We start from the raw sequence: 27,437 nt of genomic DNA, 5'->3' as shown, positions 1-27,437 counted from the left end.
GGTTGCATAGTGAGCTCCAGGCTATCTTGGCTATATAGCAAGGCCTTGTCATAAGCAACCAAGTTAAAATAAAATGGTGAATGTTTTGTTAGTTAATAAGTTAGAACAGATGGTGTTTAAGAAGTCATTAAATTCTTACGATGTAGTACATTGATTGTTTAATATAAAAAATTAAATATGCCATATAGTCTCTGTATGAAATTTTGTTACTTTTGTTAAAAATTGCATTTTGAGGGCTAGAGAGATGGTTCAGAGGTTAAGAGCACTGGCTGCTCTTCCAGAGGTCCTGAGTTCAATTCCCAGCAACCATGTGGTGCCTGGCTCACATCTGATGCCCTCTTCTGGCATGTAGCTATAATAAATAGATAAATCTTAAAAAAAAAAAACAAAAAACAAAAACAAAAACAAAAAGAAAAGAAAAAGAAAAAAAGAAATTGCATTTTGAGCCGAGAATTGTATTTTGAAGTCAGGCTTGGTGGTACATGCTTATAATCTCAGCACTATGGAAATAGAGGCAAGATGATCAGTTCAGACCAACCTGAGTTATGTGACAGCCTCTCTTTAAAACAATAACAAAAACAAAATAGGCTGGGGTTGATGCAGGCCTTTAATCCCAGCACTCAGGAGGCAGAGGCAGGTGGATCTCTGTGTGTTCGAGGCTGGGCTACACACAGAGAAACCCTGTCTCAAAAAAACAAAACAAAACAAAACACCCTTTATTTTGGTGTCCCCTACTGGACTTGAATGTAAACAACATGCTCAGGGCCCTGGGGTTTCTCCTTAACCCCAAAAGAGCTCTTCAGGCTGACTTTTCATTGGGTCTTGCTTCTGGCAAAAGAAAAATATCTTAGCCTTCAGCTTACTATTAAGAAAGAAATATGAGCTGTGTCCATATTTTCTTTTTATATGAGTCATTTTCATATATTAGTTTTCAGATAAATTTTATACTAAATTATTAAATTTATCTACAGTTATGTGGTGACTGCTGCCTGTGTTCGTTTACTTTTTATTCTGGAGAATGCCTGAAGTTAGCATTTCTGGCCATTCAGTGGTATGAGAATATTCTTGTGTCTGTAAGGTGAGGTAAATATTTCCCTTTCTGTCATTTTCTACTATTAAACAAGAAATGTCACTTTTGACTAGTATATATTTAAGATTTTTAGATCTTAATTTTTGTTTTTTAAGGCTTTGTAGATCTTTTCTTCCACCTTTTATTTTTAAACATTTAAGCTAGAGAGTTACTCTTGTTTTTATTTCTTTTCCTAGAAGGGGGACCCTGTAAGAGATAGCACATTTTGTGGTATATTTGTCTTGATACTATAAAAATAATTACTTTGAAATGAATTGAAGTTTAAAGTGGGCAAAAATAGTTGGATTTACTGTTGTACCTTTGAAATGATCAACTGTTATTTTTAGATGAAGTCTCATTATGTAGCCCTGGCTATCCTGGAACTCTGTGTAAACCAGGCTAGGCTTGGACTCACTCTCTGCATCCCACGTGCTGGAGCCACCATACCTATCCAAGTGTTTTTGTTTTTTTAATAGTAAAATAGTTTGTATTCTAAGTTCCATTAAATAGAGTAAAATGTATTAAAAGTTGATAATAGGGCTGGAGAGATGGCTCAGTGATTAAGAACACTGTCTGCTCTTCCAAAGGACCTAGGTTCAATTCCCAACACCCACATTGCAGCTTGCAACTGTCTAACTCCAGTTCCAAGGGATCTGGTACCTTCACAGTAATGCACATAAAATAAAATTAAATAAATTATTAAAAAAAATTAAAAAATAGTTTATAAAATGTAACTGATAAGAAAAAAATAAAATTAAAAAAAACAGTTTATAATACCTATGTAAGATTTGGGAATGTAATGTGACTTCATGGTTTATGTTAATAGTAGTGTGTTATGCACATAAAGTAAAATAAATCATAAGCTTATAAGTAGATTGATAAATATATACATCTAGCAAATCATCTCTCAGAACAAGGGTAGGAAATTGACATAATCTAAAAAGTTCTGTTTGTCTTTTTTTCTCAGTTTTAAAAATTAATGTTCATTAATCATATAAAATGTTTTTATGACATCTCATTTGATCATATTCATATCCCTATTGTCCTCACTCATTCACCTTCTCTACTTTTATGATGCCAGTAAAAAGTTTGCTGTCAAATAAAAATGTTTAAACATTTTGTTGAAACAGGTATATTTAAGTTTGATTATGGAACAAAACTTTACTTATAGAACTCCAGCACCGAACAACACAGATTGAGTGACAGTTACTGAACAGTCACTGGTATGTCTTATGTAGATGCTCATTACTGAGGTTTTGGTAGAACCTTTTATTTTTTGTTATGAACTGTGTGTCAACTTCAGAATTTTATATGAACTTGGCATGGTCTCATATACCTTTAGTCTCTCTTAATTGGGAGGCTGAGGAAAGAGATTCCTCAGAGGTTGATCCCAGGAGTTCAAGGCCAGTCTTAATATGTATTGAGACCTCATCTCAAAAGCAAATACACATCAAAAATAACTAAATAAAATTATCAAACCTTGCTATCATCTCATTACTTTCCTAGGTCATTGCCGTTCCGTGTTCAGTGGGCACAACAGGAATGTCTTCTGTGCAGTCTGACTCCTAAGTGTGCATCAGTGAAGACAAGAGGAGCTCTGGTCTCTGCCTTCTCCAGAGACGGCCTTGCCCTAGCAGTAACTCTTAATCAGAAAGACCCAAAGGTCAGTAAATAGTCTCTGTCCTTACTACGACTTTATGTTTTAGGTCCATTGTGTTTTGGTAAGGTTACATAAATTAACTGTTATGATTTTTAAAAGTGTTTCTGAAGAAATGTAAAGGTAAAAAGCTAATCTTGGGTGGGTGATGGTGACACATACCTTTATTAATCCAGCACCAGGGAAGCAGAGGCAGAGGGATCTCTGAATCTTGAGGCCAGCCTGGTCTACACAGATAGTTCCAGGACAGCCAGGACTACACAGAGAAACCCTGTCTCAGAAAGACAAAGCCAAAAATGCTTATCTTGGTGGCAAATGCCTGTAATCTCAGCACTCTGTGTACTGGGGCAAGAGGATTTGAACTCAAGGTCAGCCTGAGCTACATAGCAAAACCCTGTCTCAAACACAACAAAACAAAGTAAAAAGTGAAAGGAGGATAAAAGAAACAGGAAAAGAGAGTAAGAACAATGGTGATGTGTGCTAAGCCCAGCTGTGTGCAGGCGCAGTGAAAGGATCTCAAGTTTAAGGCTCCTCTGAACAGCTGAAGTAAAGAGGTGTGACAGACAGTATGCTGGCTTAGAGACTACTTGCTGTGCTGGTATGATGATGGCTCTCTCGGCCTCCACAGTGTAAGCAATACTTACAGCAATATAATGTCATTGCTTATGTCATGGTTTTTTCCCTTCTAGGCAACTCAGGTCTTGTTTATAAACACATTGAATTTTGTTACTCTCTGTGGTGACCTTAAAGGATGTAGTAATAAGAATCCTGTGGTCCCAGCTACGCTTATCAGGTAAGAAGCACACATGTGCTTATTTCTAAGGAGGTTTTTTGTTTTCTTTTCAGTACTTTAAGAAGTTTGAAGCTCTACTAATTATGTAAATATCATTTAGATAAAGAATTCAGCTTACCTTTTTACCTGGTAATTTCTGTAAGTTACTTTATATAAAGAAAGCCTCAGCTGGGAGGTGGTGGTGCACGCCTTTAATCCCAGCACTTAGGAGGCACAGACATGTGGATCTCTGTGAGATCAAGGCCAGCCTGGGCTACAAAGCAAGTCCAAGACAGCCAAGGCTACAGAAAAGCCCTGTCTTGAAAAACCAAGAAAGGAAGGAAGGAAGGAAAGAAAGAAAAAGCAAGCAAGAAAGCCTCCTATACTTTTTTAAAGAAAGGATAGAGTTAAAAAAAAATACATGCATTTCCTTTTTCTTTTTTTTTTTTTCTCTTAGAAATGGAATTGTGAGTAGGTAGAGCTTCATTAGGGAGGGTAAGATGAAGAATCATCTGAGAGGGGAGACCATCATTCATTCAGGAAGGCTGCGTAGCTTTTTAAACAATTGATGTTGTTGGTATCTTTTGGATAACACATAAATTACAAGACCTGTACAAGCTGGGTGTGATGGTACACACTTGTAATCCCAGCACAGCAGGGGGATCTCTGGGAGTTTGAGGTCTAAGTAGCAAGTTTCAGAACAGGCAGGGCTATAGAGAGAGAGCCTGTCTCCAAACTGTTAAAGACTTGTACAAGATTGGAGTACAAAGATGTCCTCTTGAGCTCCTAACCTCTTTGTTTCTGAACACTTTCTGTGCTGTTCTCTGAATTTGCGGAGTGGTCAGGTCATCTAGCCCCTTCCTCTTATTTTTTCCCTCCCCACATTTCCTTTCCAAGAGCAGCAGTGGCCTAAGCTCAGTGGTCCTTTTGACTTACGTTTGCCATTGTCAGATGGATGGAGCTGCTTCTGTTGTAGTGACACATTGATACTGCCAGGGAGTTGAAGAGAGGGAACAGCTTTGGGAAGAGACAGTGTGCTGGTAACTGGGACTTCTGTCAGGTACAGAGTGGAGGCACGGTCTCTGTCTCAGGCTGTTCACCGGTCTTGACTGTAGGTGCCAGTGAGATTACAGTGCATCCTGATCGAACGAGGAGTTACTAATTAGCTCAACTTTGGGAAATATTTTCCTTTCTGAATTGCTTACAAATCTAAGTAAGTTTCTAATTGCAGTGTTGCTGAAGTACATGTATGTAAGCCTTTTTTTTCCTATAAAATAAAATTCACAAAATTTATGTGAGAGTTGGCTACTATCCAGTCCCTTCTAAAACTGTCATTTGTTTTTTCTAGGTCATATTGGGTAGGTGACATGAGCTGGACACATGACAGTCTTTTTCTGGCTTGTGTATTAAAACGTGGCTCCCTGGTTTTGTTGACCTGCCTAGGTGAATTGCTAACGTTAGTTACATTTGGTTGCTCTATAGAATTTGGGCCAGCTGAGTTTATTCCTCTTCATCCACTAATAACATATAGGTGAGAAATTTGAATTGTTTTATTTACATAACTTATTTTCTTTGGTGATTAATTTTATTATGTACTTTTAAAAGATCAATTTCATCCCCAAATTTGTCTTTTTCTTTTTGTGAGTCTATCATGTCAATATATGTTTCTTATTTGTTCCTAATTATTTATAGTTTTCTTCCTATTTCTTTTTGTGGCTTAATCCTGGTGAAAATTTGACATTGTGACTATGTAAGTATAAAGTTATTTAAGTATTTAAGTATTTATAGTACTAAATACTTATCTTTACTATAAAAGATAATAAAACGTGACATTTATTATTTTAAAAATGTAGCTCTGAGAGAACTTAGTAACTGAAAATTAACATATTTTTCCAAAGGACATAATTGGTTAGTAATAGACTGTAGAGTGTAGCCATATTTAGATATTAATTGTGAAAGGAAATAGCAATTTGACCTTGTAGTCAGACAAATCATTTCAAATACTAGTTTTCCTATGTCCTAGTTCTGTAAGTGAATAAATAGTTCCTTAAATCTCAGTTTCTTTTCTTGAGAATTGTGGATGACAGTAATTGTGTTTTAGGATTGAGGAAATGAAGTAAGGTTATACATTATGTGCAGTTCTCATATATAGTAAGTGCTGGGTAATTTTTTGTTTACTGTATGTAGTTAGATGCATACAGAGAGCTATTTTCAAAATTAATTCATCTTAAAAAATGTGTGTGGAGGTGGGTGCAATGCGAGTGGAGACCAGAGTCCAGATGCTTCTGGAGCTGAATTTATAGGTGGTGTGACTCCCCCACATGGGTGCTGGGAACCAAACTCCAGTCTTCTGGAAGAGCAGCAAAAGTTCTCAACTGCTGAGCCATCTCTCCAGCCCCAAGAGCTCTTTTTTAGATGGAAAAGCTAGAAATGGCTTTTGAAATGCGTAAGTCTGTAGAAAGGAAGCTGTTGGTTCTGTTTAGCAGAAGAGCAAAGCTTCATTTTCAGTGACTACCAATGCTTGGAGAACACTGTCAGGTTCTATAGTGAACGATTTGAAGCTTTTTATGTCTTATTTATAAATATTTTATGTTATATTTATACAACATTAAATGTAATAAGCAGTTATACTGCATAACTAGAGTCACCTATACCATTATAACAGACGTACATTTATGTGAGAGGCTAATCTAATTTTAAACTCATAAAACATCACTCACAATTATATTCTTCAAATGTCCTTTTTAATAACAAGTGTACTAATTGTAATTCTTATAATTTTATTCCTATATTTACATATTTTAGAAAGAAAGCCAGCTACTAAACTCTGTAATGATAAAAGTTAGATTCCATAATTCTTTTTTCAAACAGGTTGCATATAGTTAAAGAAACATAATAAATGCCACAAATTTGAGGAGAAAATTTGGAAACATGTAAAAACATATGTTTGGTCACTGTTATATTTCCTGGGAAACAAATATGCACTTAATAGTTTCATGTCTGTTTCTTCTGCTTGCTGTCTCCTCATTCTATGTGCTTACTTTGCCTTTTTTTGAATAATACGGCTACTTTGTTTAATATCCTTCTCTTGGCTGATCTTGCCTTTTCATGTTTGTTTACTAGACCACAGCAGTTTACCTTTCAAGATTCAAATAATTCTGTAGACTCATCAGCCTCTGAGAGTGACCCTCTGAGACAGAGGTTTTCTATAAAAGCACATTCACGGCTACCATACCTTATTATTTCTGATGGATACATGATCACAACCCTTCGGTTTCATGATAACCAGTCTCCAACAGTGCTCATGAGGTCGTTGCTACTTGATTCAACCCAGAGTCTTGAGAAAGTATACCAAAGTATGATGCTATTTAAGGTATAGTGACTTTGGTAAAAGTACCTTTTTGTTCCTTTCAAAGTTACTGTCTTGTCAGTATTGTTAGTAATATTAGTCTTTTTGACATTAGAAGTTTTAATTGCTTCAGATTTACAGATAAAAATTTCCCTTGGAAATTGTTTGTCTCTTTTTCTGTAGCCAAGGGACAAAGGGCTGAATTTCCGATCTCTGGATTCCTTGAGGTCTAGCCTGTTAAAGCGTCAAGGAAAGGAAAGTTCAATACACTGCACAGTCCCCAGGTTTTTGCAGGCAGAAGAAACAATGAAGTTAAATGAAACCACAGATTTTCAGGTACTTATTAGTAAGTACATACTGACCTTATTCTAAGAAATTTATTGGTTCGTGTTTGCTTGTTTGTTTTTTTGTTTCAGGAAATAGAAATTTAAGAAGAACACAGTGATTCTATGCATAAGGGTTGACTGGTATTAAATATAATTTCTCCCCTTGAGTTTAGGATTTTGAAGGAGAAGAAACTAATGAAGTTGAACAATTTCCAAACAACCCATTTTCTTTTTGTAACCAAAGAAAAGATCTACTGTTCAGCATTGTCAAGGATGGAAGATTGGAATTTGCATCTATGTTTGATACAGTTCATGCAAAGGATGATTCTAAGGAGACAGATAGAAACACCACAGAACTGCATTGTATCCAGAAAAAACTGCTTGCAGCTTGGACTATAGGAATTTCAAAAAATATAACAGAAAAAAAGTTAATGTTAAATTACACCGTGCTGTGCATCACTCATTTTTTCTATATTCTTCAGTTTATAAAATGTCCTTTGCCTAAATTTGATCTGTTTTTAAATAAGAATCTGAAGCATAACGTATGGGTACTTTGTATCTTTCAACTTTTTCATCAGTGCTTATCAATCCACTATTGGGATATGAGATACAGACAAAATATGGGCCATATGATAAAGCTCACCTCAAACACCATAAAGCTTTTACTGACTCAGCAACAAAAAAATGGATTATTCTCAGAGAAACTTTTAGCTTGCTTTTCTTTACTCCAAACTGTAGCTGACTACTTAAATGACATATGCACTCTTCAGCCTGAGGCTATTTCAGCACCAGCTGATGAAAATAAAACAGCAGAGCTAGACTCATTAATGGTGCCTATTTTTCAAGCTTCTAAGGAAAATTGGTCTTGGGACTCACCTTTAAAGACTTTTCCTCAAGTGACAAATCTCGTTCAAAAGCCAGCTCACAGGTAAGAATACTAGCTTGATTTCTTGTTTGTTTTTTTAATAGTTTCTTTTTTTAAAGATGTATTTATTATGTATACAGTGTTCTACTTGCATATATGCTTGCACATCAGAAGGGCACTAGATCTTATTATAGTTGGTCGTGAGCCACCATGTGGTTGCTGGGAACTGAACTCAGGACCTGTGGAAGAGCAGCCAATGTTCTTAACCTCTGAGCCATTTCTCCAGCCCGCCATTGATTTCTTACGGTATAATATGAGCTGTAGGTTTTTTTTTTTTTTTTGGTAGTTTTTAGTATATTTATAAGGTTTTAAACTATTAGTACTAATCACAGAATATTTTTCACTCCAGAAGGAAACTTTGTAACCATGGATCATAGCATTAAAATATGCATGCTTGCTTAATTAATTAATTAATTAATGAGACAGGGATTCTCTATGTAGCCTTGGCTGTGTTGGACTAACTTTGTAGACCAGGCTGCCCTTGAACTTACAGTGATCTCCTGCTTCTGCCTCCCTGAGTGCTGGAGTTACAGGCATGTGCCACCATGCCTGGCTATAAAATATGTTAATTTAAAAATATTTAAGTGCCTGTTTCAGAATAGCAGATCTTCCTGGTGTATCTGTATGATTTTTTAAACTTTAATCTTTTTGTTTTGATTTCTGTGTGTGTATATGTGTTTGTGGTGTGGGCACCCATGGAGACCAGATGAGGGCATCAGGTCTTCTGGAGCTGAAGTTGCAGGCAGTTGTGAGATGCCTAATGTGGGTACTGAGATGCAAACTCAGGGTCTCTAGAAGAGCAACAATTGCTCTTAACAACCTCATCTCTCCAGCTCTTCTCTATAAGTTTACTTTATCAATTAAAAATTGTTTCAGGTTTTTTCCCAAATATTAAAAGCACACTTTTTTTTTGGTCTTGGGGAAGCCATAATGATCTTGAAAGTACACAATAAAAGTTAAGTATAGAATAAAAAATGTACACAAGTGCATAAAATATTATGAGGATCTTGTGGTCCTTACTATATGCATTTGCCACATATAGTCTATATCTTTTGATTGCCTGATAGTGATCATTAACTTAATCAGTATGTTCTATTGCATCTATGAAGAAATGAAGTAAAGCATTGCCTGTGAAGGGAGCTGAACTCATTCTCGTTACTCATGACATGGTTTTGATGATTATCTAATTTTATGTACAGATTGATTGCTCTTTGGAGACTATTGTACAAAAAAGCTTTATGGTATCAAGTGCAATTAAGCCGAAGAATTCCTGAAGGTGACAGACAATTAACTGAAAATATAACACATGAAGTATCCTTTGTCAAGACTCTTTTATGTCATCTCCAAAATACCCTGCAGATGGTTGGGGATAGCTTGAATCAAGCCTTAGAACTTACACCTATCAGTGGTTAGTATCTTACAAACAGTTTCTAACTCCTTGGATATGTGAAATGATAAGCTGGGCTTTTTCAGAATAATTTCAGGCTGGAGATGTATCTACTGAATTTTAAAAGAATGTAAACAACTGTTATATAATCAACTTGTAATTAATTTTTGGGTAAATAATCCTTAGGCGAAGAGTGTTTTCTGCTAGCATCATATGAAAAATCAGTTTGTTTGTGGAAGAATGCTCTACAAGAAACCCAAGAGAAAGGTAAGGGATGTTTAAAAAAAAAAAAAAAGGAATGTGTTATTGTGAAGAACATAAATTAACTTGCTGCAGAGTTTAAAAATATTACAAAGTTCCAAGTGTTCACACTATCTTATTGTCCAAGTAAAATGCAGATTGTAGATAACTTGACTGTCAGAAATACTGTATTTTAAATTATTCTTATTTTTAAAATCATGGCACCAAGAATCTTTTCAATGCTCTGTAGTTAAGTTTTCTGCCTACCATACTTCTGCCTGTTTAATGATAAAACCTGTGGTTGAATGTTAATGTACAGAATGAGATTTAGACCCTAAATATTTTTTCCCTTTTAAAGGCACCACAAATATCTAAATGGGAAACTATATATTAAATATCCTACCACCGTCCTACAGTCATTGAGAGAACCATGGAGCTAAGCCTTCTGGCCTTTTAGAGATTTGAGAGTTTCAGGTTAAACAGAGCATTGGAGCTAAGTATGATTTGCATAGGGTTTATTATTGTTTTTGTTTGTGTGTTTTTGTTTTTTTGAGACAGGGTTTCTCTGTGTAGCCTTGGCTGTCCTGGACTCACTTTGTTGACCATGCTATCCTCGAATTCACAGTTATCTGCCTGCCTCTGCCTTCCTGAGTTCTGGGATTGAAGACATGCATCACCATGGCAGGCTTTTTTGCATGGGATTTTTATAATGACATAGGACTCTAGGTTCCAGAAGTTGATAACAACTTTTATGATACTGGGCTGAAGGTGTGACTAATATGATAAACAGTTCCTAGCTGGTGGCTCTGTGCATAGCCTAAGTGTAGTTTCCTTGCTCAGAGCACCACAGTACCACGCTTTACATTCATTTCTGGCTGCTTTAGCTTTGCATACCCCCCTTTTCATCTGTTCAGTGTTTTCTCAGTGCTTACTGTAGCCCAGCACTGTATAAGGCACCAGAGGTAACAAAATTAAAAGCTTACCTTTTGTTACAGTCACTTGGATGAGCTTGGCAACACAGGAGCACTTCCTGCAGTCTTAAGTCTTTGTCAGTGTTCTATTGCTGTGAAGAGACACTGTGACCACAGCAACTCTTATAAAGAAGGAAAGCATTTAATTAGACCTAACTTACATTTGCAGAGGTTTAGTCCATTATCATCATAGCAGGAAGCATGGCAACGGGCAAGTAGACATGGTGCTGGAGGAGCCAAGACCTTTACATCTTGATCTGAAGGCAGCTGGGAGGAGACTATTGCACACTGGGCAGAGGTCGAGTTTTACGAGACCTCAAAGCCCATCCCTATAGTGACACACTTCCTCCAAAAAGGCCACACCTACCAAATATCAGAGTGCACCATGGAATATTAGTTGTTTCCCATGTGATCGTACAGCTGACTAGGAGCTAAGACTCACTGCTGCTCTTCAGCATTGCATATTACATATAACTTCAAGCTCAGAAAAAATTTGAAAAACAAAAATAGATTTCGGCTGAATATACATGGCTTTCCTGTCATCACAAAGTTTAAAAGTCTTACAAGAACAGCAATACAGATCTAGCTTTCCAGCTCACATAAATGCATTTTTGTTTTATGATATTTTTTATTTATGGTGGGTTTATTGGGAAATAACCCTGTTATAAATCAAGGAGCACCTTTATAGGTCATTTAGGAAGCTCACTTTGATACATTTGTGGTTTGAGGGGTTAGGGTTGTACATAAAGCAAGACTTTAATTTAGATGAAGAGACTGAACCAAAACATTTGATTAATGGAAACTGTGATTGAGTAGATTTGGGGAAAAAGTTTAATGTAGTTCTCAGTTTTGAGCTCTGGTTAGCTAGATAGAGAGGAATTCGTTGAAGTAGAAAATTTTAGATAAGTAGTTCTCTCTCTCTCTCTCTTCCCCCCTTAACATTTTATTAACTCTTTGTGAATTTCACATCATGTACCCCAATCTCAATCATCTTCCCATCCCTCTATATTTGTCCTGTGTCCTTGCCACCTTCCCTCCAAAATAGAACAAATTTCACTATGGAAATTGTATGTCACATAGTATACCCTTTTGCCCAAACAGCAAATTTACTTGCAAATGTTCATTATAATGAGTCATTGGTCTGATTCAAGGCCTCTGGCTTCTGTACACTATCCATACTGGAGCCACACCAGGATTTCTCTTGGATATCCTTGTTGTTGCCCTTGGTCTGGAAATATTGCAGCTTTGGTTCTGGAGCACTGGCCTCTTCATGTGTTCTAGCAGTTCATAGGTGGGGTAGATGTTGGGGTGGGTCATCTCAAAGCCCTAGATCCGGGTATGTATGCTAGCTTAGCTGGTCAGCCCAACACTTCTCCTGCCCCATGCCACTAGGCTAGCTCTCCTACACTACTACCCAGGCGAGGGACAGCTCAGTGCCTCAGCCACCAAGGGGCAGGACTGGCTCTCAGGCTCTAAGGCCCTAGGGGACAGCTCTCTTCCATGCCTAGCTGGGTTACCTACTGTTAGGGGGCATTCTGTAATATTTGCATAGACTTGGTTCACATGAGGGCTTATTGTAGTAACACCAAATAAAATGAAATTCTTTCACTCAGAAAATCGAGGTAGAAATCAACAGAAGACCTTCATGCTAAGATGGTGAGAATTTGCAGTTCTTTGGGTAGCATCTGTCATCTTAGGGTCTACTGAAAAGAAGACAAAATGATTTAAAACTTACAATGAAAAGACCCTAAGTGTTGCTGACTTATTTATAATAATAATAATAATAATAATAATAATAATAATAATAATAATAAACTATTATTATCATTATTATCATTTTGAGATTGGGTCTTCCCTTGTAGCCCTGCCTAGCCTAGAACTAACGCTCTGTGTAAATGAGGCTGGCCTTGAATTGAGAAATCCCATGGCCTCTGCCTCTGAGTACTAGGATTAAAGGAATTGCTGCCATGTATGATTGCTGTTTGTTTTTTTCTTTCATATTTTTATTGATTATTTGTGAATTTCACATCATGCACCCCAGTCCTCCCAGGTCTGTCCCCTACCCTTGTGACTTCCCCAAGAAAAGAAGAAAAAAATTCAATTTGTGTTACCCATATATTCACTGGAGCACAGTCAAATTCCTGCTGGCCAGTCCCTTAAAAAAAAACTGAGTCAGAAATCTTTTATTGAAGTATAAAGCAGATACAAAAACAAACCTACATGTCAAAATTATATAACTTGATGAATTTTCACAATATCATACTCCTGTCTACATGGCACTAGCCAGTTAGCAGTCCCTTGCTACCATGCTTCTAAGTTTACTCTTTTCTGTTTCAGGAGGAAAAAGGACGTGCTTTCTTCAGTTGCGCTACTATCTGTCTCTCTTGTACTGCCACCTCTACCGCTATAATTTAAACGATGCTCAAGGATTATGTGATCACCTAGTAAGAGAGATACTTAGCTGCGCTCAGTTACCTGTAAAAGAAAGTAAAGATTGCTCAGGTATACGTTCTAAAATTTGCTGTTTTCTTTCTTTTGAAACAGGGTCTTGCTGTGTTTCTCTCTGACTTTCTTGGTACTTATGTACCAGCCCCATGCTGACCTTGACTTCATGGCAAACCTGCCTCAGCCTCCTGAGTGCTGGAATTGTAGGCATGTGCCAGCCAATTGACTTAATTTCATTAGTTTTTATTTATGAGTCTAGAGAACAGTGTTTATACCAAAAATTGCCGTGCTTTCACAGTGATAAGTTATTCTTTATGGAGTTTGGATAGTCATCTTTTCAGTGGCTTATAACACAGCTGTTCATTGAGATTTATCCAAGAACTCATTAAAATTACTTCTCTCAAGGAGTCAAAATATGTTCACCTGCTCCTTAAGTCCTTTCTTTTCTCAGTTCTTTGTTATTTAATTTTTTGTATATTCTGAATATTATTCTCTTACAGTAAAGTTGATGTCTTTCCTCAAGTTGTATTTTTGGCATCTCTGTCAAATATTGGATATTGTAATGACATGAACTTAAGTTTGGATCTTCTATCCCATTCTGTTGATCTCTTTTATCACCTTTGTGTGTTACTGTGCTGTTTCTATTACTATAACTCTAATAATACAGCTTGAAATCTGATAATCCCTTTAGCACTGTTCTTTTTACTCAGTATTGCTGGGCTATCGGTTTTTGGGCTTCTATATGAATTTTTTTTTTGTTTGTTTTTTGAGACAGTGTTTCTCTGTGTAGCCTGGGCTATCCTGAACTTACTTTGTAAACTAGGCTGGCTTCAAACTCACAGAGATCTACCTGCCTCTGCCTCCCAGAGCACTGGGATTACAGGTGTGTGCCATCACACCTGTCTTTTCTATATGAATTTTAATGTTTTTTTCTTTTCTGTTTCTGTGAAGAACATTATGAATATATTGACTGTGATTGTATTACATTCTGTAAATTGATTTTGGCAGAATTTTCATTTTTACAATATTCTACTAATCCGTGAACACAGGATATCTTCCCATCTTCTGGTGCCCTTCTCAGCTTCATTTACCTCCTTGGTTAGGTTTATTCCTAGATATATATTTATTGAAGTTATTGAAGTTGTTATGAATAGGAGTGTGTCCATGATTGCTGTATTATATAATAAGTATATTTAAAAGGCTACTTTTGTTGTTGTTGTTCTGTTTTTCAAGACAGCGTTTCTCTATGTAGCCTTGGCTGTCCTAGACTCACTTGGTAGAACAGGCTGGCCTTGTACTCATAGAAATCTACCTTCCTCTGCCTCCTTGAGTGCTGGGATTACAGGTGTGCGCCACTGCACCTGGCTGGCTACTGTATTTTATAAGTTGGTTTTGTGTGTTTGTGTATTCTGCCACTTCACTGAATGTATTGTTTGTTTCTGCAAGTTTTCTGATGAAATTCTTGGTATTTCATACATATATTATCATATCTAGAAATGGGAAAATTTGACTTCTTTTCCTATTAGCATCCCTTTAATTTCCTTCCCGTGTTTTAATGCCCTAGCTATGGCTTCAAGCATTGTATTGAAAGGCAGCTGTGCTCACCACTTTACCACCAGTATACTACAAGCCCTATTTTAAAGAGAGTGGGGATGCTGTATAGCAACTCTAAGTGAGCGCAGGCAAGGCCCTCGGGGAGTCATGTGTCTGGTGTGATTCTAGGATGTGATTCTGGATGGACCTGAGCATGTAGGGACAGTTCGTGTTGGGGTCTGGGAGACTGTCCTGGTTGGCTTGTACTACACTGTGACAATGAATGGGCCTGAGAGAGGGGGTTGTGTCAAAAATTTTACTTTTTATAGTGTGTTGTGACTCTCTTAGTCGTTTGCTGTATTCCTTAGGTTCTGAGAAGTCTCATTGTGAGTTTACAGTCACTGGAAGTGTACATCCTGAGGCAGCAGTCAGGGTTGTCCAGTGCATGGCCCGCTTCATGGCTGCCTATTTCACCAACGAGCCACTCTTCATTTTTCCACCTCACAGTGTGAATGTTCTTCCTCCGCTTCATGTTGAAACAGGTAATATGGTAAACAAATGCTTTTCTACCTTGCTACACACGTGGTAACTGGAGTCAGTATCCTATGGAAATCGCATTGGTTTGGCTTGTTACTCAAACTTGTCTCCGTTTCTGAACCCATTGTTACTTGCTTTAGTTTTTTCTTATTGTTGTTGTTTTTGTGAGACAGGTTTTTTGTCTTAGCCTCCTGAATAGCTGAGATTATAGATGTGAGCTGCTGTTTATGCACAGCTCACTTTAACTTACCTTCCTTTCTTTCCATCCATGCATCCATCCATCCACCCACCCATCCATCCCTTTATGCATCCATCCATCTGACAAGGGGAGGTGTTAAAACTAGAGTGTCATGCATGCTTGGCAAGTGCTCTATCATTGAGTTATATCTCAGACCCTTTTTTCAATTGTTGCTTGCTGAGACAAGGTTTCATGTAGCTCATGTAAGCCTTAAACTCACTGTTTAGCCAAGGACAACTTTGAATTCCTTTTGATTCTCCTGCTTCTGCTTCTCAAGTGTTGTGAGTGACATGTGTTGTGCCTAGTTGCCAGTCCTCTAGTATGTGTGTGTATGTGTACATATGTGCCAAAGCCAGGGAAGACTTCGGGTATCATTCCTCAGACACTATCTAATCATGTTTTCTTTGTGTTTGTTTTTGAGTCGGGTCCAGGATCTCTCACTGGGTTGGAGTACACCAAATAGACTAGACTGGTGGGCTAGCATCTCAAGATCAGTCTGTCTGTGCTGTCCCAGTCCAGAGATTACAAACATACACAAGCATACCTGGCTGTTTAAATGTGGAGCTCCAACTCAAGCCTTCATGTATACAAGCCACTTTATTGACAAAACTCTTTCCAGATCCCAGACCTCTTGCTTTAAAACCATTGCTGTAGCTCCTGGTCTGGAATAGATGTATATACATATACTTCATTAAACAGTATTCACCTTTATTTTGTTTAATGCACTTATTCAGTTTCTGCTGTGTTTATTTTTTTAAGGATATTTATATTTTATGGTAGCCCATTTAAGAAAGCACATATTTCAGTATTAATAAACTGTTCTAGAGGGTATAATTTGATCTCATTCTGTATGCCTCTTCATTGTTGTGTTTGAAAATAGTAACTAAAGAGATTATTTCATGTGAGAAGGCATGAGCTTGAGTGTATATATATGCAATTGTGATATCATTTTTTTCTTAATTGACTCACAGAACATTCCCTGCGACTTATTCCTTTACAACACTCTAAGGTGGCCGGTTTTGTTAGAGATCAGAATCTCTCAAATGTGTGGACAGTTGAATATGCCCTCGAATTATTATTTATTGGTGGCCTGATTCCAGAGGCTGTGTGGTTGGCACATAAACTTGGAGACTGGAAGACATCTGTTTCCATTGGTGTGGCCTTCCAAGTGTTCTCTAAAGATAATCACAGTTTTGTGAGGTATGGATTCTTAAGATTATCTATCTACTTACCTACCTATCAAGCTACCTACCTACCCATTTTGTGTGTGTGTATGTGTATGAATATGTGTCTTTGGATGAATTTATGTCATGGTGCTTATGTGAAGGTCAGAAGACAAGTTGTAGAGGTCAGTTCTCCTCTTCTACCATGTGTATTTTAAGAATTGAGGTAAGGTCATCAGGCTTGGCAGCATGTGCTTTTACCTGCTTAGCCATCTCACCAGCCCAAGGAATGGATTTTTTAGATATTGCATAATAGCAAGTGAGGGGAAGGGCAGAAATACTTCATGTAGGAGATGTCCTTTCAGATACACACGGAAGGGTAGATAGCATGTTGATGAATTGAGCAGCTAAGGGTGAGAACATCCAAGCATGAGCAAAAGCCATTTGGCAAAGAAGTTTTGGTTTATTTTGGGTAGAATACATATGAAGGATGGCAGTGAGAATGGAGAAATATTGGATCCTCTGAAGAGCTTTAACATAGTGTTTTCTTTTTGTAAGTAGGGTGAACAAAGCAAGTGACTTCATACTTTCTTAAATACATTTACTTCTTGATACAAAAAATTTCCTTTTTCCAAAAATTTTGTTTATTTCTCTTAATTTGTTCTCATTTCAGGTCCAAGAAAAAGGATATGGATCTACCATTAAATATGGTACCAGCACAGATTTTCCAGGAAAAACTGCAGTGCTTTTTAGGTCAGCCAGTCTCTTTGGAAGCAAAAAATGAAAAGGACTCAAAATATAAGCAATTTACAGGTGTGTTAACTACATGTCTTCTAAGTGTCAGGTTAATATAAAACTTGTGCTATTACAGAAGCTTATGGATATTTAGAAAAAATGAACACCTTGAAAAAATTATCAAAAAATTAAGGATGGTATTTATATTCAATAATGGGAGCACCTAAAACTGATGTCATGTGAGCTGCAGTGGTAGCTCAGTGGTAGAGCACTGGACTGCCATGTGCTTTGCTCAGGATCTGATCCTGACAAAAACTGATGTTGTATGAAAACATACTTATGGCTGGGGATACAATACTCGGGAGTATAACACTTGCTTGACATGTAAGAGGCTCTCGATTGAATCTTCAGCACAGCCAAAATCAAAACAGCCATATTGGAATTCTGTTGTCTTGTGTATACATTTATACTTAAAGATACATACATCTTAGAGATGGCGTCTTGTTGTGTATCCCAGTGTGGCTTTGAGCATTCCTTCATTCCTCCTGCCTCAGGCTCCTTCTGAGTGCTGGAATTACAGTCATGAGTTACCATACCTGGCTAATGTTACCTCCTGTCATGTTTGGTAGATCCCATTGAAGAAGAAGATGCTAATCTGCTGTTTGGGTCTGTGCAAGAAGTGCTGAAAGCATCAGTCATGGCCGATGCAGATATTGTTTCAGAGACACTACAGCTGCTGATGGAGTCTGCCAAGGACTTCAGCAAGAAGCTGTGGGGCTTAGTGCCTGTTGACTTGTATCTTCCAGCGCCTCCATTGTACTGCCCCCAGCCAGCTGTTCTTAGCGAGGTAAGCTAGGTGCAGTCTGCTCTCAGTGAAAGCTGATTTTGTCTGTTTTTTAAAATCACCTGGTAATAATGATCATGTTAAAAATACAAGTGCTGAAGATAAACTTTTAGTTTCCAGCCTAACTATTTACTAAATATATGGTCTTTAGTAACATACCAAGCAGCTGTTTAAGTAATAGATAACTGTTCTATTGTCCTTAGGAACATGGTGACAATCTTCTTTTAAAAGCTGAAAAAGATAATCGCCAAAAGCTGTCTGGAATCCTACAGCGAGTTCTCTTGCTTTTCCGGGCAGCTCGGTGTTCTTTTCCTGTAGCACAGTGGTACATCTTGCAGCTGAGGCGGGCAAGAAAGGTCATGCAGAAGGTATGCAATGTCTTCGTCATTCAAGGCTGTGCAAGGTAGCCCAGATGTGCTAACATTTACACCAAGTGCTTTTCTAAGGAGTCCTGTCCTGAGTCCGAACTCTTGGGCTTGTTTACAATAAATAACTCAGGCCAAGTTCTTGTGGCTGAGAGATGACACTGTGAAGCGAGGCTCTGGGTGAGCTCACTCTGTGTGTTAATAGAAGGTGTCACCATGGAGTACGTTCTTGCAGGCTGTACCTGTTCTTTCCATACCCCCCTCCCGCCCATCTTGGAAAATTTCGTCTGCTTAAGACTCCCCCTCTCCCACTTTCTGGAGAGTGAAGATCTCTGCTCTGTGGCAACTCCAGTGGGTTCCAAGCATGGACATTTAAGAGAGAGTTCTTGGTTGTTTACTGTCAGGAGTCTTCTTCACTTCCTTTGCTGTCTTCTGAGATGTACAGTTTGATTCTGGGTCTTCTATGCTCGTCCATCCTGACTTCTACTGATTCCTGTTCTGACTCTGAGTGGATAATGAGTGGGTATTGGATATGTTTCTTTTACAGTTGCAGGCCCTCATCAGGTATTTTAAAAAATTGCCCCTTCCCCCTTGACAAGACAAAAATCTTATTGTATAGCCCAGATTAGCCTTTAACTCAGCCTTCTGAGTGCTGGGATTCACCTCAGCAAAGATGCATGTGCCACCATGCCTGACCAAAATTAGCTTCAAAAAATATATACATATGTATGACATGTATCTGCATATAGTTTGTGTATTTAAAGTTGGTATATGAGTGCCCCAGCCTGTGTGTGAAGGTTCAAGCACACCTTAGATGCCAGTCCTTCCTGTTTGTAACAGTTTGCTCCTGCAATTGCCAGGCTAGCTGGCCCTCAAGCTTCCAGTGATTCGCATGTCTCCACCTGTCATCTTGCCATAAGAGCACTGTGATTATAAACTTGTGCTTTGGCCTGCTTAGTTTGAATCCCGGAGATCTGAATTCAGCTCCTAACATTCTCATGGGAAGCATTTTATCAATTGAGCCATTTCCTCAGCCCCAAATTACCTTTCCTTTGTTTGTTTTGAGATGGAGTCTTGACTGACCTGGTACTTGCAATTAGACCAGACTAGCCTCCACCTATAGAGATCCACCTGCTTGTGCTTCTTGAGCACTGAGATATAAAGGTGTGTACCATCATATCTGGCCAAAGAAGCTTTGTTTGTTTTTTGAGACAGGGTTTCTCGGTATAGCCCTGGCTGTCCTGGAACTTACTTTGTATACTAGCCTGGCCTGGAACTCACAGAGATCTACCTGCCTCTGCCTCCTTGAGTACTGGGATCAAAGGCATGTGCCACCACGGCCCAGCTTCAAATAAGCTTTTTAAAGAGAAAATGAGGTTTAAAAATTCACCTCCCATAAAATTGTGCTGAAATTGTTCACTATCATTACAATAGAGACAGAAAGTAGATGGGTGGTTTCCAACGTCTGAAGAAGGGAGACTAGGAAGTGACAACTCCTAGTAATTGTGTGTGTGTGGTTTGATGAGAAAGTTCTTGAATTAGACAGTTATTACTTATGGTTGCCTAACTTAATATAGCAAAACCAGCTAGGTAGCCATCACTTATAAAAGATGAGCCTATGGTCTTTAAATTTTAACCTCAATTTTAAAAAATGATACTGAATTAAATATCTGTACCATATTAGTTTTCCATTTCTAACGAATTGCCAAAATTTTGTGGCTCAAAACCTTGCCTACTTATCTCAGTGTTTCTGTGCATCAGAAGTCCTTCGAGCTAAGCTGCTTCTACCAATGAGCTATTCAAGGCTAGCAGAAGAACTGGGCTCCCTTCTCTCATCTTGCCAGGAAAATCCATTTCCAGTCTCTTTCAGGTTGTTGACAGTTCAGTTTCATGTGGCCAGAGGGCTGAGGTTCCCATTTCTTTGCTGGGTCTCCCTCTGAGTAATAGCCTGCTAGAAAGTGTTTGATGGAGGGGCTGTCATTAGCATGCTTACAGAGCATTTGATTAGATCCCATCTTTCTTGAAGTGACAGGTAGAAGGAGGCTATAAACTTACTGCTGTTTTTTTTTTTTTGTGCTATCTATAACAGCATTTGTCTTTTAAAAAAAAGCAAAACAAAAAACAAAATAAAAACCTGCTGTGTTAGAGAAGCTATGTTAGCGTGATTGTCCTGTACTGTACTCTACATTTGTGATTTGTTGATTTAGTTCTGTTTAGCTTGTTCATTCCATCTAATTTCTAAACTGGCTGTGGATATCTACCCCTGAAACTCAGAGGTTTGATTGTGTTCAGGCTCAGCTCTTCTTTGAAAGAATCCTTTGTAACTGCTGTGTACTTACTTCTCTGTTGCCCCTTTGTCTGTTTCCATTTCAAATTGAAATAGCCCAAGGAATTTGGGACAAGTCAGACCCTGTATCAAGTTCCCCATCAACCCATCAACTTCCTTTTTGGTTTGACATTTATTGATAGTCCTTATCTAGAGTTGTTATCTTGTTACCAGTTGATGACTTTTTATTGTTGTCCTTTATAGATTCATTTCTTCAAGTTATATATGTAAGTAAGGGTTTTAAAATTTGTTTTAGGTACTGCACAGTTAATTTCAGGTGATTTGAATATTTTCTCACTCTTGGCTGCAGGGCTGCTTATGCTGTAGCAGAGGACTGGTGCTGCTTATGTTCTGTGTGGTTTTTCTTGACTACCTTGCATTGTAGTTTTCTGTAAAGATTGTTTACTACTGATGGTTAACATATTCTGTCGTTCTTTTCAGATTCGAGTGAAAGGGTCCCTTCCTCCACTTAGTTCTTTCCCTGAATCCTTACTTGATTACTGTAAAGGAGGGATAGCATTCTTTAGACCTGGAGCAGCCGGAGACCACAAACTTGATGAAGTTTCCATCACAGCCCTAGGTTTGTCAAAATGAGCTACTCGGTTAGGATTCAGCTGCATATGAACTGTAATGTTTTTCACTTGGTCTGGGAAAGTTTCTAAACTAGTAACTCTAGTTTGCTCTTTGATGTACTTAGGGGTTTGCACCTAGACACTCTGACATGTTTATATGTATGGCAGTAAATTAGTCTTTTATTATGTAAGATAAATTGTGACAGTTACGGCACTATTGTTGCTTCCTTGTTTAAATTTGGAATTTTCGCACTCAAGAATACCTTTCTTGTAGTTGTTCCTGTGCAGTGAGGATGTACTTAACTGCTATACTGTTAAGTGGGCAGACTTTGAACCTGTCTGTATAGATGAACTAATTTTGTTTCCTGTTTTTCAGATTCAACCTACCTACATACATAGTATTAATTAAATTTGATGGTTTTTATTAGCAAACATCAAGTTGCTTCTGACATATCAATTTTGATAAATATTTTGTAAAATGTTCTTAGAGTCTCAGAAGTAGAATTTCTGAGTTAATGAATTTAGTTATTTCTTAACTTTTGAAATAATATGCCCAAATTTATTTGATATGCCAAAAAATTGTCAGCTTTATGTTCGTATGCCCTTGTTTTTGAGGTAGAATCTCCCTGAGATAGTTTTGTTTTGGTATATCTTTATGTCTTTACATTTTGAGGTAGTATCTCAGGCTCTGTAACCCAGGCTAGCTGAGCTCATGATCTTCATAGGTTAGCCTTCTGAATGCTGATGTTACACATGTGTACCGTCATGCCAGGCAAATCAAGATGGCTTTCTTCTGATTATATTGTCTAATTATTTATTTGTATTTTCTTTTATACATTGAACTCCATTTTTTAATTTGTGTCCAGTTATATGGGTGGACAGTTCTAAATGACAGTAAACTTTGGAAGACAGAGACAGACATGGAGGGAGGGAGGAGAGAGAAAATGTGTGTGTTTTGCAACATTAGGAGTCAGACCTGCGGCCAGGTCTGAACAACAGAACCATGCCCTCAGGCTGTATTTAATATTTAATATTTAATAAATTTAATTTGCATTACATTTAATATTTAATAAATTAAATAATAAATTATTTATTTTTAAATTTATTATTATTTTATTTTTATTTATTATATTATTTATTAAATAAAATAAATTTTATTTATTAACTTAATAAATTAAATAATAAATTATTTAATAAATTAGTATTCTGGGCCTGTGTAGTGGCTCGTCAAGCAGAGATGCTTACAGCCTTGCCTAACAGCCTAAATTCAATTTCTGGAATCCACATGGAAGAAAGAACTGACTCTTGCATGTTGTCCACATGAAAGCCTGTGGTACATCTACAACTGTACAAACACACAAACACATTCACACACAAATAAATAAATGTAAAACTTCTTTTAAAAATTAATATTGAAATTTGGTTTTACAGTTTAATAGATTGAGCAGTACCAAGGCAGGTGGATTTCTATGAGTTCAAGGCTAGCCTGGTCTGCATAGTGAGTTCTAGGCCAGCCAGGGCTACATAGTAAAACCCTGTCTCAAAAAAAAAAAAAAAAGTAAAAATGCATATCAATAAGTAGTTTTCAGGTTTGTAGCTCAGTGTTACCTGCCAGGTGTGAGGCCCTGCATTTAATTCCCAGGGCTATAAAAATAAGTGATATTCTAATTGATATACATATAGTTTGTGTTGGAATTAAAAATATATTATAAATTTATAAGGCAAATAAATTGGAAGTAAATAGATTAAATGATTTACTCTGTAAATTTGTATTCATATCATCATTCAACTGATATTTATAAAATATTCTAGAATAACATATATTAAAATTCTGGAAGGCTTTCCATGACTTTTATATAAGATACTTATAATGAGCACATTTTTGTTTTGGGTGTTTAGGAAAGTGCATGTGTGTATTTGTATTTATACGTGTGTGCATGCAAGCACACATGTGTATCTGTGAGGAAGTCAGAGGTTGACACCAGGTATCTTTCTTGATCACTCTCTACCTGATACGTTGAGCTGCCTCAACTGATCCCAAAGCTCATTGATTGGCTTACTCTGGGGACCGTACATCTCCACATCCTTAGAGGTAGGATTACAGCAGGCTGCCACAGCTGCCCAGAATTAACATGAGTGCTGCAAGCCCAAACTCTGATCCTCAGACTTGCCCAGCAACAAGCACTTTCCTCATTGATCTGCCCACCGAGCCCCACATTTTTCCTTTATAGCCAACAGAATAAAGACATTTATTTTGAAAACAAATAACTTGCAGATGTAATACTCATATAATTTTCTTTACATTTGTGTTTTTAGGTTGCTTCAGAGAACTTTGTGCTTTGTGCTGGATGTTGCATATCCGGGATAAATTATCATACAGTTGCAGGCAGTATCAGAAAGCAAGAGAAAATGTGAAGGTAGAAAAGGTATTTATCAGCTCAAGAATAGAAAATAAATATCACTTGGGAAATTATTGCTTATTAGAAGAGTTTACTGTTGTAGTATAGTATTCTTTTGAACTTATTCTGGTCTGTCTATGTAAATTGAAGACAATCTTCTTCATATCTGTATAGGACCTCGAAGTGGAGTTTGATTCTTGTGTGGTTGAACACTGCTTTCATACGCTGGAATGGGCCTATAGAATGCTACCATTTTCTCGGTTTTTTAATATGGAAGAACTTATTCAGGATATAATTTTGAGCCTTGTTGGAGAACTGCCTCCAATCAGAAAGGTAATATGACTGTTAGCAAAAAATAAACTAAATCTGAATAATAGGCCCTATGGAGTTTTGCTGTTTTAGTTAGGGATGATGTTGCCTTTTCCTGTCTGACTGATTGCACATTGCATAATACCCTCCAGTTCAGAAAGACACATACTGTGTGATCTCGCATGGACTCCTGAAGCTCACTGAAGCAGAGAGCAAATGGTAGTTGCAGGGCTAGGAGTGTGCTGCACATAGGGAGGTGTTGGAAGTGTGGTAGAGATGGGGCATGTCACGCCTGAGTAAGTCATCATCTCTTAAGCCTCTGATACCTTCTGTTTCTTGGAACAGTTTCAATAGCTCCTTGGGGCTAATGGACCAATCTCTCTCAGATACATTTCACTGTAATTATTTTCCACAGGAGATACTTTTCCATAGGAGATACCTATGTTGGTTCCAAGTACATACAGAAAAATGAACTGTTTTTTTTTTTTTTTTTTTAAGGTGGGGGAAGGAATGAGAAAGTATTGACTAAAGGATCCAAACTTGCATTTATAAGATAAATTAATCTAGGAGCTGATGTACATCATGGTGACTATATTTAATATGCTATGATTTACCTGAAGTTTGATGAAGGAGGTAGATCCAAAGTGTTCTTACCATACATGTGCACACATATAGTGATTACTATGTTTGGTGATTGATATGTTAATTTGGCTGAGATATTTAACATAAATTATACATACTTTTTGTAATTGTCAAATATACATATTTGGCTATAAAGTATTGTCAAATACTTTAAAATACAATAAAAAAGGAAGAAAGAAAATTGTAGATTTCTCGTAGCTTGCTTGAACAACAAAAGATTATTAAGTAGCCATTTATGTTCTGACTTAAATTGTGTAAAGAATTAAAAGGAGAAAGAAAAAGACTAAAGTTGCTCATAAAATGTTACTTTTTTTCGGAAGGTAGCAGAAATTTTTGTGAAGGCATTTCCTAATCCTGAGGCCATAAGGGTCCCTTTAAGAGAAAAATACCACTCTCTTCATCAGAGACTCAGGCATGGTGTTGTGAAAGGTAATTGTTATTTCTTACATTTAACGGATACATTGTTGAGGATCTATTTTTATTTGTGAGTGTATGCCATGTATATGCAAGGGCATTTGGAGACTTCAGTTCCCCTGGAACTGGAGTTACAGACAACTGAATTGTACGATGAACATGCTGGGAACTGACACCAGTCCTCTGGAAAAACAGCAGATGCACTTAACTGCTGAGGCATCTTTCTAGCCCCAGGATGCTCTTGTTTTGAAAGTACCTGTTGTCTGCCACCTAGGTATCTGAATTTCTGCCTCTCCCTAAAGGTAAAGACTGAGAAAGTGGTTGTATGATCCATTGCAGAACTAATTTCGTTAGTGTGGAATTGGATGGAGCTGCCATTACATCATAGCTCTGTCAGTAACCGTGCCTTAGGCAGGTTCTCAATCTTTTTTAGGCCATTTATCTAAAAAGGCCTCCTTTCTTTATTTATAAATGAAAGAGATTATTCTGTTACCTACTTAATCACTGTGTATTGAGAGAAGATTAAACAAGATAAGAGATAGATATGAAATGAGTAGATAGTCTGGGGTGTCCTGTGGGAGAATCACTTGGATCCACGTTTTCAAAGCCATCCTGTTCAACATAGAAAATTTTCCCCTCTCAAAGGAAACAAAACAGAGCATGTCATCTGTTTGTACCTCATGTACTTACTGAAAGCTCATTTTTTCCTCTTTGCTTAAAGCTACTTATGTTTTTATTTTTTCTTGTGCATTCAAGATGGCCTTGTAGTTTGTTTTGCGTGTGTGTGTGTGGCAAAATATATAGAACATAAAACCCACCACTTAACCTTTTTCTTTCTTTCCTTCCTTTTGTGATGATGCAGAACAGACCCGTGGCCTCTTGGCTTCTTGCTCATGCTTTACTACCAAAGTACACCAGCCATGGAGAATCATTTTTTGTTGTTGTTGTTTGTTTGTTTGTTTGCTTTTACCACCAAAGAACACCATCCATGGAGAATCCTTTTTTGTTTGTTTTTGAGACAGGGTTTCTCTTTGTAGCCTTGGCTGTCCTGGATTTGCTTTGTAGACCAGGCTGGCCTCAAACTCACAGAGATCCACCTGCGTCTGCCTCCCTGAATGCTGGGATTACAGGCATGCACCACCGCACCCAGCTCACTAGCCATGAAAAAGTCTTAAACTATCTTTTTCTCGTATTTTCTTTTTTTTTAAGGATTTATTTATTTAGTGCATGTATGCCTGATGACAGAAGAAAGCATCAAATCCCATCATAGATGGTTATAAGCCACCATGTAGTTATGGGGAATTGAATTCAGGACCCCTGGAAGAGCAGACAGTGCTCTTAACAGCCATCCCTCTAGCCCCTCCTTTTTCTTTTCTTTTTCAGAAGTACAACTGTTTTTTTTGTATAATCTTGAAAACCGTAACCTTGCTATTATTTCTGATTACTTAGAGTAAGAAAGCCTTCATTTTTGCTAAAAATATTCTCTTTTCCCCATTTAGTGGGAATAGAAAATAATCTTTGTCATTCTTTATTCATAATTGTTTATCTTTTTAAGGAAAATGATGCATTTTTATTTGCTCGTTTCTTGTATTGAGATACTATACAGTGTCATCATTGACCTGAGCTGCTTTACTGTAGTCTTTACCTATTAGACAACCGCAACCAGTCATCTTACAGGCTTTTCTTCTAACCCAGAGACCTACCTACTCCCTTAGTTTATCTTTGTCATCAACCTTAGTTCGGTTAACTTGGTGCTCTGTACCAAAGACCTCAACTAGCATCACAGAGTAGTTTTTCACAGAGAGATGCAAGCACACAAAGATGGGCATGGTGCCTGTCTAATGCTTTGGCAGCTTCATGAGTTAGGCCATCGTGGTGAAGGAGTTCTTCAGGACCTTTTTCAGAAAGTCCTATTAGCATCATACTTCCATCAGAAATACCTTCAGCAGTGGGGTTTGGTTGGTTGGTTGGTTTTGAGATGGTCTTCTAATCCTTCTACCTCAGTCTCCTGAGTTGATATAAGATGTATAGGTGCACATTTTTATGCCTACCCAAAAGTTAATTTTCCCTTAGGATATATTTTTTAAAAAGAGGAGGGAGGGAATCTGGGTTCTTTGCCTTTTATTATTTCTTTTTTGTTGTTGTTTTGGTTTTTTTTTTTTTTTTAGTATTTATTTTTTTAATGTATATTAGAGTGCTCTGTTTTTATGCACACCAGA

The 27,437-nt window shown here is 37.5% G+C and overlaps 1 protein-coding gene across 5 annotated transcripts in view; it reads left to right on the top strand.

The window, feature by feature from the left end:
* The window catches only part of Cplane1 (ciliogenesis and planar polarity effector complex subunit 1), an 82,536-nt gene that overhangs the window by 6,850 nt on the left and 48,249 nt on the right, over positions 1-27,437 (top strand). For all 5 annotated transcript variants that reach the window (XM_060380494.1, XM_060380496.1, XM_060380495.1 and 2 more), the window contains exons 6-24: positions 972-1,078; positions 2,576-2,732; positions 3,416-3,519; positions 4,847-5,029; positions 6,622-6,871; positions 7,031-7,183; positions 7,347-8,101; positions 9,298-9,506; positions 9,672-9,752; positions 13,034-13,198; positions 15,043-15,216; positions 16,421-16,649; positions 17,286-17,425; positions 17,977-18,194; positions 18,395-18,559; positions 21,324-21,462; positions 23,771-23,880; positions 24,028-24,186; positions 25,125-25,233. In XM_060380494.1, coding sequence (XP_060236477.1) covers positions 972-1,078; positions 2,576-2,732; positions 3,416-3,519; positions 4,847-5,029; positions 6,622-6,871; positions 7,031-7,183; positions 7,347-8,101; positions 9,298-9,506; positions 9,672-9,752; positions 13,034-13,198; positions 15,043-15,216; positions 16,421-16,649; positions 17,286-17,425; positions 17,977-18,194; positions 18,395-18,559; positions 21,324-21,462; positions 23,771-23,880; positions 24,028-24,186; positions 25,125-25,233 — 3,607 coding nt within the window. The remainder of the gene's footprint in view (positions 1-971; positions 1,079-2,575; positions 2,733-3,415; positions 3,520-4,846; positions 5,030-6,621; positions 6,872-7,030; positions 7,184-7,346; positions 8,102-9,297; positions 9,507-9,671; positions 9,753-13,033; positions 13,199-15,042; positions 15,217-16,420; positions 16,650-17,285; positions 17,426-17,976; positions 18,195-18,394; positions 18,560-21,323; positions 21,463-23,770; positions 23,881-24,027; positions 24,187-25,124; positions 25,234-27,437) is intronic.

The sequence above is a fragment of the Meriones unguiculatus genome, chromosome 3, assembly GCF_030254825.1.
Source record: "Meriones unguiculatus strain TT.TT164.6M chromosome 3, Bangor_MerUng_6.1, whole genome shotgun sequence".
NCBI lineage: Eukaryota > Metazoa > Chordata > Mammalia > Rodentia > Muridae > Meriones > Meriones unguiculatus.
This window is presented reverse-complemented; position numbering and strand designations above follow the sequence as displayed.